This window comes from Stegodyphus dumicola, chromosome 2 (genome assembly GCF_044657685.1).
Source record: "Stegodyphus dumicola isolate Sdum_Otavi_A_Nest chromosome 2, ASM4465768v1".
NCBI classification, from domain to species: Eukaryota; Metazoa; Arthropoda; class Arachnida; order Araneae; family Eresidae; genus Stegodyphus; species Stegodyphus dumicola.
The window spans coordinates 132,644,522-132,660,009 of record NC_140769.1 but is presented as its reverse complement, the minus strand read 5'-3'; the positions used below and the strand labels follow the sequence as shown (position 1 = coordinate 132,660,009).

At 32.8% G+C, this 15,488-nt stretch overlaps 2 protein-coding genes across 2 annotated transcripts in view; one reads left to right on the top strand and one right to left on the bottom strand.

The window, feature by feature from the left end:
- Positions 1–10,954, bottom strand: part of LOC118198708 (major facilitator superfamily domain-containing protein 6-like) — a 102,443-nt gene extending 91,489 nt beyond the window's left edge. The window contains exon 1 of the mRNA XM_085811121.1: positions 10,879–10,954. The gene's annotated coding sequence lies outside the window, so the exon portion shown is untranslated. The remainder of the gene's footprint in view (positions 1–10,878) is intronic.
- LOC146998577 (protein FAM200A-like) lies at positions 7,695–8,339 on the top strand. The gene has a single exon (XM_085810224.1). The coding sequence runs from the start codon at positions 7,695–7,697 to the stop codon at positions 8,337–8,339; it is 645 nt and encodes a 214-aa protein (XP_085666350.1).
- Positions 10,955–15,488: the final 4,534 nt, after the last annotated feature.

Sequence of the window (15,488 nt, the reverse complement as noted above, 5' to 3'; positions counted from 1 at the left end):
AAGGTTTGACTAGTTAATATCAGTATTAAAATTGCTACATTTTTTTACTTAATCAACGCTAAATTGCTTATCCAACTTCGACAACTCATCGCTATAATTGCATCACGAATTACTTGCCATTATTGCTATCTCGATCTTCAATGGCCCACCAGCGGCCGAGCGGTAAAGTTGCTGAAAACTGGTAGTTCGGTCCGAGGTTCGAATCCCGCGAAAGGGCTGGCTGCATGGGCGTTTTCGTGGTTTTCCCATGTGTAACGTGTGTATGAGCCAGTTTTACTTAATAAGTCCTCCATGAAGACATCCCTCCCCTTACGCAGATAGCCCTCGAGGCTTTTCCGTAATTAAATTACCTAACCAATCTTCAATATTTATTTTTTAGGACTCTCACTATTTTCTTGGACTCTAAATAATGCTACGTAAATATAAAAGATATACGCACCACCTTACGTTGCTAAATACAGGGTAGGGAAGTGTCCCAGGAATAATCTGACTGCGTCACTTCGTCACTTAAGATAAACATCGGTATAAGGAATACTCGGAGTTGATATTTAGGCGCTTTAAAAATGCGTTAGGAATAAAAAATTTCTTGCTTTTAAAATTCTGTTAACTACAATTCTATTAAAAATGCTTTTAAAACTCTATTAAAATTAAATTAATTTTTAATTTATTGCCAAAAGATGGCGCTACTTTCTCGTTCGCTTTACTGCCGTAAGAAATAAGTGCGACCGTTGCGCCCATTGCTTTATAGTCTTGCAGATTTCTTTGCTTCTGATGAAGAGGGAACTGTTATCCTCGAAATCAATTGAGTTCTTGATTAAATTTACGCCAAACACAAGATTACTGCTTTACAAATTTTATGCATTAGAAATTATCCAACAATATATATATAGAAAGGCTAACCTGTTTTTAGGTTAATTATTAGCCTTTATATATTTTTAGGTTAGCCTTTATAACTTTTTATTTCCAAGTCTCTTACACAGTAAATTTTATGATTTTCCTTGAATCACCTATATTTTTTTACAATGTACCTTCAATGGCGTAACTTAGTTTTTGTCATCAATTTCACGGAGATAAAAAAAAATAGGTTAGCCTTTATATAGTTTTTGGAATTAAATTTATATTGAATTTGCGTTCCAACGTTTTACTTCATTATGTACATAGATATATAATAACAAGAAAAAGACGGAGCAGCTTCGATGCGTTATAGGATAGATTATAGATCCATATTGAAGAGGAAAAATTCTGATTGCGAAATATGCTAATATGTTGACTTCCTAATACCTAAAAAAATTGGTTGTCGAGGCAGTTTTAATTCTATTTTATTTGCAATTGGCATTTGTCGCCACAGTTCGCTTGGCACTCTAGTCGTGAATATTCAAGAACATTTACACTTTTGATATTATTGCGATAGGAAGCGAACCCAACGAAACTTCGTACAAGTACTGCACAGACAGAAGCTAAAGTGTGTAGTTATCCAATATGGAAGCACACAAGGAGAAAGGTTTTGGTGAGTGTTAAAAGTTACAGTTCCCAATTATTACGTCATCAGCGCTACGCAGGCCATGCAAAATGGAATGATCTAGAAATGACGCAATCCAGAGAAGTTATTACGATTTTTAGAACAGAAAGGAAGAGTTAAAGGGAATTAGGGGTTAGTTTAAGTTATAATTTTGATTTATATACCGTATTTATGCGAATCTAATGCGCCATCGAATCTAATGCGCATCCCCATTTTAAAACTTTAAATAATAAAAAAATTCTTTGTCGGCGAATGTAATGCGCATCAATGGTATGAGGAATTTATTGAATCTTATTTTATACAACAATGGATTTGTATATAAACTATCAATCAATGGTATGATAATTTTATTTAAATTTAGATACTATATTTTATACAACAATGGATTTATACATAAAGTAACAGAACATAGAATTAACCTATTAGTGGGCTATTGTTATGTGAAACAATCATTGTTAATTACCACTACCGTATATACGGTACATATCGTAAAGTATGAACATGAAATAAATGGTAACATTTCTATCTAGCTAACAGTTTCTACAATCAGTGATTAATAGTAAACGTCTTTATTCACTATTTTGATGATAACTTTTTTAGTCCCCTTCTCCGTAATGGTGTAGTTACAAGGCATATCAAACAACCAAATTGGCGTCTCGTCAGAGTTGCCAATTTGCCCCATTGAAAAATTCTTTTCCTTCCGAAGTGTGATGAGATATCGCTAAAATGTTAGTAGTTTTCCCTCAAAATCTGCAGGAAGCTTTTGGCATATTGTTGTACGGCGTCTTAGAAATAAGCCCATCCGCTTCATAAACCGATCCACCCATCGACGGCTAGCTTTAAACTCTCGTTTCGGTATTCCAAGAACTTCAGCCTCCTCTTTTGCTTTATTTCTTATAGTGTCGCTAGTCACAGGTTGTCCATTCTTCCTCCTTTCACGTACAAATTCCAAAACTTTTTCTTCAATTTTAGGGTGTCTTCCTTTGCGAGGGCCAGTGAATTTCTTTCTACTAGTTTTAGTTGCAAACAGTGCCAATTTCTGTTGCCGCCACAAGCGAACATTGCTCTCAGCTACGTTTAACTCTCTCCCAGCCTTTCTATTGCCATTTCTTTCAGGATAAAGAATTACTTTACGTTTGAAAGTAGCGTCATATGACATTCTTCTCAGCTTGTTCTCCATTTCGTAACTACGTACTCTGCAGTTTGTATCCTCTATGCAGTAATGTGTAAACGATAAATGTAACGGTAAATGTAGTCGAGAAATACAGTAATCCATTGTTACGATTTAAATTCGGTTGACGTCATCGGCGAACTGCTGACGTCATCGGCGAACTTTGCACTCGAATCTAATGCGCACCCCAATTTTGAGTACTACATTTGGCCAAAAACGATGCGCATTAGATTCGCGTAAATACGGTAGTTTAATCTTACTATATATATATCTTAGCATATATATATATGAAATGTAATTTCTCATACATTATTTGTTTTGTGCAGCCGGGGCAACAGGAATGAGACAAATTTTGGAATATAAAGTGGTAGGTTTATTTTAGCATCCATCTCACAAGCGTTCTCCTCGTACCTCGAGCAGAAGCCCTACTTATACATATGTGTACGTCACGAAGCTCCTCCAATCAGCGATATTAATTGAAATCACGAGGTGACGCTATCTTCTCATCAGGAGTGTTCTTAAGTACTTTATGTAATATGACAGATTTATGAGTTTGGCGATTTGGCGGGCGCCAACAGGTTAATATATTTTATACTAAAGAAAGGATTTCGCCAAAATTTAGGAACAGGGATGCAATTTAGGTAGAGAATCGCCATCACATTATTAAGCAATATTATTAGAATTTAATTTAATCAATTAATTTAAAAATATCATTACATATATATATTATTTACTAAAGAAATATTGATTATATTATCTCCTAATATATATATATCTTAGCATATATATATTATCTCTTAGCATATATAAATATATAAAGGGTGCGCCAGCGTTCATAGCGTAATTTGAGGCCTCATTCAATTGAAACATTTAGTGATCGTTAGTCGTCATACGTCATCAGTTGCGATTGATTTTGCTGTTTTGGTATTCAATTGAAACGCAACGATCACTCTGAGCTCGCGATCGCTCGTTCTCATAGCGATCACTTGGAACCCATCATTCCGCGGCGAAAAACGATCGAATCAATATGGCGGCTGTGCTGTTTGTGCTTTCACGAGGACAGAAATCAAGTGTGCTAAAGAAAATGCTTTAGATCTGCTGAGTGAGCAGCAACTTATATCAAAGTATAGGGTGTATAAGGATCCTAGCAAGGGCAGCCGACACATCATCTGGGTTGTATCCAAATTAAGTGCACTTGTTGCTAGTGGACATTGATTTAGCGTTGTGTTGTTTACATTTGTGTTGATGGATTGCTACCTAATTCAGAGAAATATGCGTGGATGCACTGCATCAAATTATTCATATCGTTCCAGAAATAACTTTAGTATGTTCTATTTCCCGAGAAATGAAGAAATACGAAGAAAATGGATAATTAATTCTTGTCCATTGGAATAGATTCCGATCGCAAGACCGTGCGCTTTTGAAGTATGTTTTCATAATTGTTAAAAAAATAAGTGTTCATGTTTCAGCGAAATGTGTATTATCATTTAAGTATTGCTAATTAATGACAAACTGATTTATATGTACAAAATGAATATCAGAATGTGTATAGTCAATACACAGATACCGACGGCGATAAGTAGATGCTGATGTGATTTTCTTTATTGTTATTATCGCGAAAGGACAAAGTTTAAATAATTATATTATACATTTGATTTCAATTTTGTGCGTGATTATAACTATGAAGTGCACTTTTTATTTAAATTTTAATGCGGGATTCATGGTTTAAAATCGTATGTTATTTTTGACCTTATTATATTGTCGCCAAATCTGTCAGTCGGCCCTCCAATGTAAAAAAAAAAAAAAAATGTAAACATTGGATAATATGATTGAAATTATGCATTATATAATGTTTCCCTTAAAGTAACATTATTATATCGTATTTATATTCATTTTGAAGAAGGTAAGCATCAATTTAGGTATTTAACGAATAATTTTGACTGTATTTATACATCATGTAGACTGTATTTCCAGCTCTTTCATTTAACTGCGATTGCTGTCAATTTATTTCCAATGTATCAACATAAAATATGTTTTAAAATGCTGTACAAGCTTAGTCAGTGATTCTTAATTTAATTCAGACAATTTTTTATGTGTAATTAAAATAATTTAATAATATATGTTACTGTAATTTACTATTTTTGATTTTAATGTTTTAGAAATTTGCTAAATCAAGTTTATTTTTGTGTGACCTTACATCAGAGGCGCCAATAATAAATTTGTTTTGGCTTTCACTGCTAAAGTTTTTAATGAAAAAAGTATTACTGATGTAAAAAAATGAAAAAATGATATTTACTTCCTAATCAGTGCCTTATGATATTGCAATAACTTAAAAGGCTGTTTCTTAAGTTAACTGTTTCTTAAGTTGCATAACGTGTTTTCATAACTTTTTGTCATCTTTATATTTTATTCGTCTATGTTATCAAATAAATATAAAAGGTATGTTTCTAATTAAAAATTCTTCCTTTCATAGCAGTGTTATGTACCATGATGTGATATGTGTTGGCGTTTATTATATAGTTATGAACATTAAAGTCATTATAGAGTTTTATGTATTTATTAAATATATGTAATCTACATCATTGTGTATTATATAATTTTCCTTTTAGAATATATTACATTGTATTTTTTGAGTTGTTAATAGAACTAACTAGGTGCATTTTTCTTTTCTTTTGCTTTAAAAGGTCTTTTGAATCGCTTTTTTTCAGTATGCAAAACTTACTTGACCTATATTTTTCACATGTATATGATTTATGTGAATGGAATGTGTCTTTAAGGTTAGCTGTTTTCATAAAGAAATTAAAATAAAATAATACCTTTGAAGAATTTTCATAGATAAAACTTTGAAACAATAGCGCTGAAAAGCCAAAGATGGCACACCAAACGTGAACTGCAACCCTAAAGAACGGTTACGAGGAGTCAACTTGCACATCTGGTAGCTCTTTCATTGGTTATTTCGAAACAAACGCAACTTCCGACCACGTGACAAACAGCATCGCGCATCAAGTAACCTCTGGCAACCCCTACGAGTTCGACTGGTAGGGAAGTGTTTCAAATGAATACGAAAAATCACTCGCTTTCAAAAGTGATCGCTAATGCTGGATACAACGATCGCTGTTTGAGCGATCATCGCTGTTTCAATTGAATGAGGCCTTTGACTTGTGTAGTACAATGAAGTACTGCATGAATGCGCGGCAGCTCGTGCCGCATTCATGTACTAATGAGTTGCCATTTCAAGTGTGACAGTGATATGGATCGGTGTGACAGTGATATGGATCGGTGACAGTGATATAGATGGGGTGCTTGTCGCACCTAAAATGATATTAAAAGGAGAATATACAGGGGTTGGACAAAAATATAGAAACACCTTTAAAAAAACATGTTTCTTTGCTTAATATGGTGTAGGAAACCCGTTGGCATTCAAAACAGCTTGCAGTCTTCTCGGAATGGATAAATACAGTTCCTGTATGTTTGCCAAGGGAATATTATACCATTCTTCCTGCAAAACGGTGGCAATTTCAAATAACGATGTTGGCGGTGGATAAGGAAAACGCACTTTCCGTTCCAATGTAGACCACAAAGGTTCGATAATATTCAGGTCTGGTGACTGTGGTGGCCAGGGGAGATGGGACAACTCATCCTTGTGCTCAGAAAACCAGTCCTGGACAATGTGAGCTGTGTGAACAGGGGCTTTGTCGTCTTGGAAGACACGATCACCATCGGGGAACAAAGTTTGTAACATGGGATGAACTTGATCGGCCAAAATGTTCACATAAATCTTGGCAGTCATGTGCCCTGACACAGTTATCATGGGGCTAGCAGAGAACCACGACATGGCTGCCCAAACCATAACAGAACCCCCAACCATGTTTCACTCTTGGCAACAAGCAGTCTGTATTATAGGCTTGAGATGGCATTCTCCAGACGTAAACTCGGCCAGAAGTGGGAAACAATGTGAAAGAAGACTCGTCAGACCATATTACTCGCTTCCACTCCTCTATAGTCCAGGCTTTATGACTTAAAGACCACCTTTTCCTGTTACGGGCATTAGCATCACTGATGAGTGGCTTCTCAATTGCAGCACGGCCAGCAATTCCCTGTTTATGAAGCTCCCTTCTAATTGTTTTGGTACTCACAGGGTTCGGTAACACAACATTCATTTCAGCAGTAACTTTTGCAGCTGTGGTCTTCTTATTTTTCGTCACAATTGCCCTTAATGATCGTCTGTCACGATCACTCAGCACACACTTTCGTCCGCGCTGTGATTTAGCAGATGATGTTTTTCCGCTTTTCAAATATGCGGAATAAATCTTCGATACAGTACCTCTTGAAACACTAAACACCTCGGCTACCTTGCATACGGAAGCACCTATCATACGTGCTCCAACAATTTGCCCACGTTCGAAGTCTGTTAACTCTGACATAATGCAATGACAACCTTACATAACAGTACTCCGACAACAACTGAACTGTTTAGCACATTTACGAAGTTGTATAGGTGTCGTCAGTAGTCAAAAACGCCAGCACCACCTACATATTTCATTAAACTAAATCTTTCTTTTCAAACATGCATTTCACAAGGTGTTTCCATATTTTTGTCCATCCACTGTATATTCTAAAACATCATTCATCAAGAAATACAATTATGTGGTGAATAACCAGCTATATAGGGTTTTCCAAATACCGCTCATCTACTCCGTTTCCTATCTGTGTGCCTGCCATCATCTCAGCCATGACTAAGAAGTAACTGATGTCATCTATTAAATTATTACGTACACACATGTAAGATAAAAAATATCTAAATCAGCTTTATAATTCAATTAAGTAATAGACTCTTAATTCCTCATTTTTCAAAGATTTGACAAAACTAGAACATTTAATTTACCACAAATAAATTAATAACATTTCAAAAAAGTGATTAGTAACACTATAACTCCATTTTTGGATGGAGAATTCATTAAAAAATGTGCCATAAAAATGGCTCAAGCATTTAATGACAACGAAATGGTAAGAAAATTTCAAACAGTATCATTTTCTTACCAGACTGTAAGCCGACGTGTAAACGAGAGTAGCATGCATGTCTCTAATAAATTAGAAAACTTAATCAATAGTTGCTGCTATTTTTCGGTAGCACTGGACGAAAGCACAGACATTTCTGATACATGTCAAATGCTTATCTTTGTAAGAACTGTAAATGAAAACTATAATTATTCAGAAGAACTTTTAAAATTACAATCATTACACGAATCAACAAAAGGTGAAGATATTTACAAACAATTAAAATGTTCAGTAGAGCAGTATGGCGGATTAGGCAAGTGCACTGCTATTGTAACCGACGGTGCTAGAGCTATGACGGGCAAAAATATTGAGCTCGCGGGAGTTTTGCAAAAAGAAGGAATATCATGTTCTATGTTACACTGCATTATCCATCAGGAAGCATTATGTGGTTTATCCCTACAACTAAAAGACGTAATGGACAAGGTTTGCAAAATTACTAATTTAATTCGCGGCGGAAATCGTTCTCTTACACACCGAAAATTTAAAACATTTTTGGATGAATTGCAGGCTGAGTATGGAGATCTGCTTTTACATAGTAACGTTCCTTGGTTAACTGCTGGAAAGTGCTTGAGGAGATTCTTTACACTTTGAAAAGAAGTTCATCTTTTTCTCACAGAAATTGCCGTCAATGAAAATTTAACAGCAAATTTAATTGATAAAAATTTTATTTATTCATTTGCTTTCCTAACGGACATTACAAATTATCTAAATATTTTGAATAAATCCTTGCAAGGACAAGATCAAAATGTGTATTGCCTTTATAAATATGTTACTGGATTTAGAAACAAATTAAAATTGTTAGGATTTAATTTGGAGCAAAATAATTTATTTCATATTGAATCTTGCAAACAGATCTATGAAGGAATGTAATATAGAAGAGAATTTTAAAATATTTTTACCAAAATTGGATATGCTAATTACAGATTTCAATGAAAGATTTTCTCAATTTAATGATCTTAAGCCGTCTACTGATTTATTTTGGGATCCAATTAATATTGATATCAACTCGTTGATCTTAAATATCAAATAGAATTATGCGACCTGCAGGCTGACCCATTTTTTACATCTCGTGGAATAACTGGAATAAAAATATTTAAATTTTAAATTTTGGCCTTCGAATTGTATCAATGTTCGGAAGTACATATATCTACAATTACATATATCTATATGCATACTCCAATATGAAATATATAAAGTCAAAATATAGAAACAGTTTGAAAGATTCCACTCTTGAAGATATAATTAGACTTGCCACAACAAATATTGATGTGGACATAAAATATATTGTTGGTAAACAATTACGGCCACAATGTTCTCAATAACATACTACGAATATTTTAAAGTTTTCTTTTTAGTATAAATAAAATATTTTTTAATTAACATAAACTGAAATTTCATTTATCAACCTTCTTGGCCCCCGAAATGTTTGGTGAAGAAAATATGGCCAGCGGGCTATGATAAGTTGGACAGCGCTGAACTACGCGATTATGTCGGGGAATGGCCTTAGCAAGAATCCTTAAAGCTTTACTTTAATAATTTGTTTAGCATAAATTTATACTTGGTTTGTATTTTGAATCAAATTGACCATATGCTTAATAGTTATTTTTCTTAACTTGCACCTTTAATCATTGGTTCAATCTCTTCCTGATTTAATTTTTTACAATTTGTTGTTGCATATAAAGACGACAAAACATAATCTCTTCTATTAGTTATTGTTAATTAACCAGAGATTAATTTATTCCCCTTGCTAAGTCAATTAATTTCTGTTTAACGGCAATAATTGTTTATGTGATTTTTCTTTAAAAACCTTGTCGCCTTTAAACTTTATCCCATTTTCATTAAATTCAATTTTAACGTTTTTACCATGTTATTGAATTTACTTTTATTAATACCTTTTTACATGCTCTTAGCTCGTTCTTTAAGTATTTTTACCCCACTAGTATTAAAGATTACAATTTTTCTTTATATTCTTAGGAGATAATTTCATTCCTGCCTATAAAATAAATCATTATTTCTTACTATGCAGCTTTAGGGCAAGTATTAGCCTTTCTTAGTACATAAAAATTACCTTATTTAATCAGTTCTTTGAATATAATTTAAAAGCAGCATTAAACTACGTTATCTACAACTCAATTAGTTAGCTTCAGGAAACTTCCCAGTTTATGATATTTCTCTACAAAAACGTTACCACATTATAGGTTAGCTGCTCCTTTCTTTTAACAATTGCTCGTTTCTAACATTGAACTTATTGTCATTCAACTAAAGGACAAGCATGTAAATTTAGAGTCATGCCTTCTTCTAAATCTTTAAAAATTTACGTTCAAAAAGCATTTAACTGCATTTACATGCTTACTTTCAAAACTTTAAATATGAAATACATAGGAAAAACTAAAATCAATCTTAACTTTAGGATCAGTAATGACAGAGCTAATACGAAAACATTTAAAGCGACGAAACACGATAATAAACAAGTTACTTCTTCAAGCCAGCTTAATTCTACGGATTTAGAACATTTTCATCACCATGACTATATCTCAATTCAGATTTGGGGAATTCATCCTAATACCAAAGAAGGCATTTTTCAAGTCACTTTACATCCTTAAACATCGTACACTATACCCTTATGGACTTAATACTTACCTAGAAGCTCACAAAAAAAACTCCAATAACTCCATTTTTGGCCAGTTGAAACTTTACAGCACTAAAACAAACACAGGAAGATGATGACGACGTTTTAACAATAAAATATTTTTACTCACTCTAGATATTCTTAAATTACTGGCATACTTTCAAAGATTATTTAGTTCCCTCAACTTTCCTACAAAGCTTCTGACATAGTTGCATTTCTGTAATAATAAATTTCTTTTACTAGTCAACAATTACGTTCTTTTGCAGGACACAGATATACAGATTATAAAGTAACAAGTTCTTGATTTTTGTAAATTCAAACTCTCTAACGCTAATAATATATACCGCAAAATTTACTTCAAAATTAATTATCTGCATCCTCAGACTGACAAGTTCAAATTATCTTAAATTCCCTAAAAAGGTAAATTTTCTTCCCGGCGATGGACACAAAGTCTGTTATTGCATTTAAATTTCAAAAACAAAAAAACTTTAAGCAGCTTACTAAGTAATCACCATGAGCTAGATAATTCTGCAGAATGCCTTGACAAATTCCCACAGGTTCTTTCCTTACGTAGATTCTCACCACCAGCACATATTTACTGATAACCTGGATATCGCTCAAGACGCACAGGTTAAAAACCTCTTGAGTTTTGGCACTAAATACATCCCAGTAAGATACATCAACAAAGATTATTGCTTCAGAGGTATTGAAAATAGCAACCACGAATACAACTACGAAGTTGACTTAGTTTACCCCTTACTACCATTTTAAAGTCGAAAACTGAAATACTTAAGCAAATTAATATTAAACTGATAAAGTTCACAACAACTTAAATTGTGCTCGTTTACTTTCTAATATTACTATATTTAAAAAAAATTTAAAGTCACTAAAATTGATAAAGCAAATACTAACTATAGCTTAATTTGAAAAATTTACTACAAATTATTACACAGACCTTTTCAATGCTAATACTTACTTATTTACTAACAGCGCAGAAGCCTCAATCATCAGTAAAATTAAAACATTTCTTAAAAGACTCAAAACTTCTATGGAACCCAGATACAACAATTTTTTCTAACCTGCCTGCTCCATAACACTTCAATTAGATTCAGATTCATTGCCAATGGCATCAATAACTACAAGGAAAGTGTTGACTATTTTTTTCACTGTAGCTCCAAAAAAAAAGTTGCAAATTAATCTTCGCTACTTGTAACACAAAACATATCTACTGCTGGAATATCAATAATAACAATTCTGTAATTGAGACTGTACAGACAATTAAAGTACAAAAAATCAACTGCTATGACTTTGAAAATTTACACACTTTTCTTCCGTATAGAAGATATCTATACTAGCCTTCTTGATCTTCCAACCGGGGTTTAATTTCTAAAATCAGAAGTGTCGGAGCTCTGTGGAAGGGCATCAAGGAGAAGAGAGAAAAGTAAACAAATAAAATATCTAATAATTAAAATAATCAAATTTAAGATGCAATAAATATAAAAATATAAATAAAAATTTGATAAATTATTAAATTAATGACAACCAGTTAAATAAAAGAAATAAAATATCGGGCCTCGTCTTATTTGTGGGCTCTGATGGGACAATTTCATACAAAAACAAAGAGATAGCTCAGCCGACCTCCGACTGAATTTAGACCCTAAATATACAGTATAGCATACTGTTTCAACGGGCGGAGGATAATTATGCTTTTTCCAGCACATAGTGGAAAAAGGTAAAACGATTATAACGTCACTAATGATAATAGAGAGGGAATCAAAATAAGAATATAGAAAGAAATTTTAATGGAACACTGTAGCTTAAAAAACAGAGAAGAGTCCAACGCTTTCTGACTGCGATGCCCTGCCAATATAATTTCAGCTGTCAAGCAGAATACGACTTATATTTGAACGCCTTTATTTAAGGTTTCATTCCGCTCCGGCTAGAATTACGATTTATCTCAGAAACCGAGGAGCACCAGAGCCAGGCTTCGGTGGGCTACGGCGCAATTTAAGCTCTGTTTCCAATTCATTTTCCCATTATGCTCACAATTATTGACTTTATTAAATAGAAAACCTAACTTATCTGCACAATTTACAATAACTTATTAAATTTCAAAATCAACTTTTTAAACAATTAAGAGGTATACCAATAGGTGCCCATACGTCAACGAGTCTTTGTAATATTTTTTATTTATTTAGGAATTTGACTTCCAAAAATCTTTGTAGCAACAGGAGTTAACTTACTGTTCTCATGCTTACATTAATGATCTAAATAACATTAATTTTACAAAGTAGAAAATTACTAGATTTATCTAAAGTACCTAAAACTAAATAAAATAGTCGACTATCTAGATCTTCAAATAGTCAAATCTTAATTAATTAAAATTAAAATTCAAATCTTTGACAAAACTAGAAACTTCAATTTTTCTACAAATAAATCAATAAATTGTGCTTCTAACATTTTCAAAAAAGGGATTAGTAACACTATAATTAATTAAATACAAAGCATTAAAAATATTTGTACAGATACACAAGATATTGAACAAAAAAGTTTGCTTCTAATTCAAATTTTTAAAACTAATCTTGTATTAGTACTTGTATTAGTAAAGACTGTTTCTTCTGGCTCTTTTTACTTTTACTAACAAAAGGGGCTTATTTCAATTTCTAAGACTTGCTTATAGCCCGTTAGAAGTGAAGATATTCTACCTCCCTCTGTACATTTAAGGCCATTAGCCAGAAATCAATTAATTTGTATTGTTTTTAAGTTTTGAGCTAATTTTTAACTCAAGTAGAATAATTCTTTTTGGTGACCCGGCCCACACCTTTTTCCTCGCCTTCCAACAATGACACCTAACTCGCTTAGCTTCTCCTAAACATAAAAGCCCTCATGACATTCCAAAGTGACTTTGTGATCTTCAATTCAATTTCACAAACATGTAAGTTTACATTAATTCATTTCTGGCTTTTTATGTGCATTATTGAGTAGATTTTAAAATCTCTAACAATTTTAGATATTCATTTTGGATAGTAGGAATATTTAAAATTATTCCTAATTTTGCATTTATCATATTTTTCTTCCTTTATGTAGTTTGAATTTTATTTTTACTATTAATTACGCGAGTATGTTGGGGAATGGCCTTTTTTGCAAGGAGCCTTCAATCGTTATTTTAGTAACTTGTTAAGCATTACACTTGGTTTGTACCTGTCCTTTGAATCAAATTGACCATATGTTTAATAAGTTATTTTTCTTAACTTATATTTTGAATACGTATTGATTCAATATCTTCCTGATTTGATTTTTTACAATTGGTTCTTGTATATAAAGCGACGAAAAATAATCTCTTTTATTAATGTGGGATGGCACCGTTCATTATAATCGGATGACGCGACAAGCTGTGAGAATAAATCTTTTACCTTTTTCGATGATGAAGTCAGACGATTCCGCCATTAAGACGATGACGCGACTGAAAGATGTTTACATGTAAAAGACAGTCGATTCTCTTCATCTGTATATATCATCTATGAAAATTCATCTTTCTACATATTAATCATTTTGTAGTTTGTAGCAACTATTCATGTTTCCATTAAATATTCAAGTTATTTGTGAATTGGACTAGTTTATTAGCCCCTAGATAGCCACAAAAGGAGTAAGTTTACAGACATCATATTCCTAGACAGTAGGTACCGATTCTATAGAATTGGGGACCTGTCCGGGATGAGCCTAGGAAGAAGCATGATGAATATTACAAAAGAAGAGGAGTAAGTTTTGTTTCGATTATTTCCACGTTGTTACTTCTATGAATAGTATTCTACGATACTGTGAATTAAGATGACTACCTTAAATTCTATTCCTAGAATTTCAAATTCTTTAAAGGCTGGGGCTACTAAGTCAATTAAAATTTTACATCAAATTGTTTTGGAACTTTTGTTATCGAAAAAATAGAGTTAGATTGCGCAACTTTTGTGGTTTTCCATCTGATTTTAATATTGAAGAAACAAAACAAAAATTACTTAAAACTCTTACTGCAAATAATTTTATTTCTGTGTGTAATTTGTTACATCTTAATTATGATTCAAATCCTGATAAAAACTGTGATTTAATATTGAATAGTCTTTGTGATTTTAAGATTTTAAAATCCGAAAGTGATGACGATGATGAGTTATCTGAAAACGAAAGTGTTTATGATTCTGATAAAAATGATGATATTAATTCTGTTCGGTCAGAATCAGCTCCCATAAGTAACTCAGTGGATGAATAATAATTTGCTAGGCATTATAATGCCTAGCAATATTTCCCTACATTTTCGTGATATCTTAGAAACTGTTTCTGAATTTAATGGCACTGATACATATCCAGTTGAATCCTTCATTGGTGATTTAGAAGAATCTTAAATTACTTAAGTTATCGGAATTACAGAAAATTGTGTTTGCTAAAAAATTGCTTACTGGTTCTGCTAAAGTATTTATTAGGTCTTTGAAGGGTATAATATCATGGGACAAATTAAAAGAAAATCTTTTATCTGAATTTGGTTCTAAAATAAACAGTGCACAACTTCATAATTTGTTACAGAAACGACACTTAAACCCTGGTGAATCACTTTCCGAATATTTAATTGCCATGCGTGAAATAGCCAGTCGCGGTTCTGTTGATGATTCATCAATTCTTGATTACGTAATCAATGGGATACCAGATCAGAGTAGTAATAAAATTGTTTTGTACGGGTGTAAAACTATTTCTGAATTCAAAGAGAAATTAAAAATTTATGAGAAAATTCGCGTTCCAGATACGAAAAATAAGGGTTATTCAAGTACTAACACACAAAATAAAACACGCGCTGTACCTAGTAAGATTAAAGAACCAAGGTGTTATAATTGTGGAAGTTTAGGCCATAAATCGAATTTCTGTAACAATAAGAGTAAAGGATTTAAGTGTTTTAAATGCGATTTGTTTGGACACAAAGCCGTAGATTGTTCGAAAACATCATCTAAAAATATCCAAGATACCAAAGCTGTTACTCCAATAACTCAGACTTGTCAGAAAGAAATGCATAAAACTGTTAATTTGGGTAATTTGCAAATTGATGCTTTAATAGATACTGGTAGGCAGGTAAC

Coding starts and splice junctions, on each gene's coding strand:
- LOC146998577 (XM_085810224.1), top strand. CDS start 7,695: ATGGTAAGAAAATTTCAAACAGTATCATTTTCTTACCAGACTGTAAGC.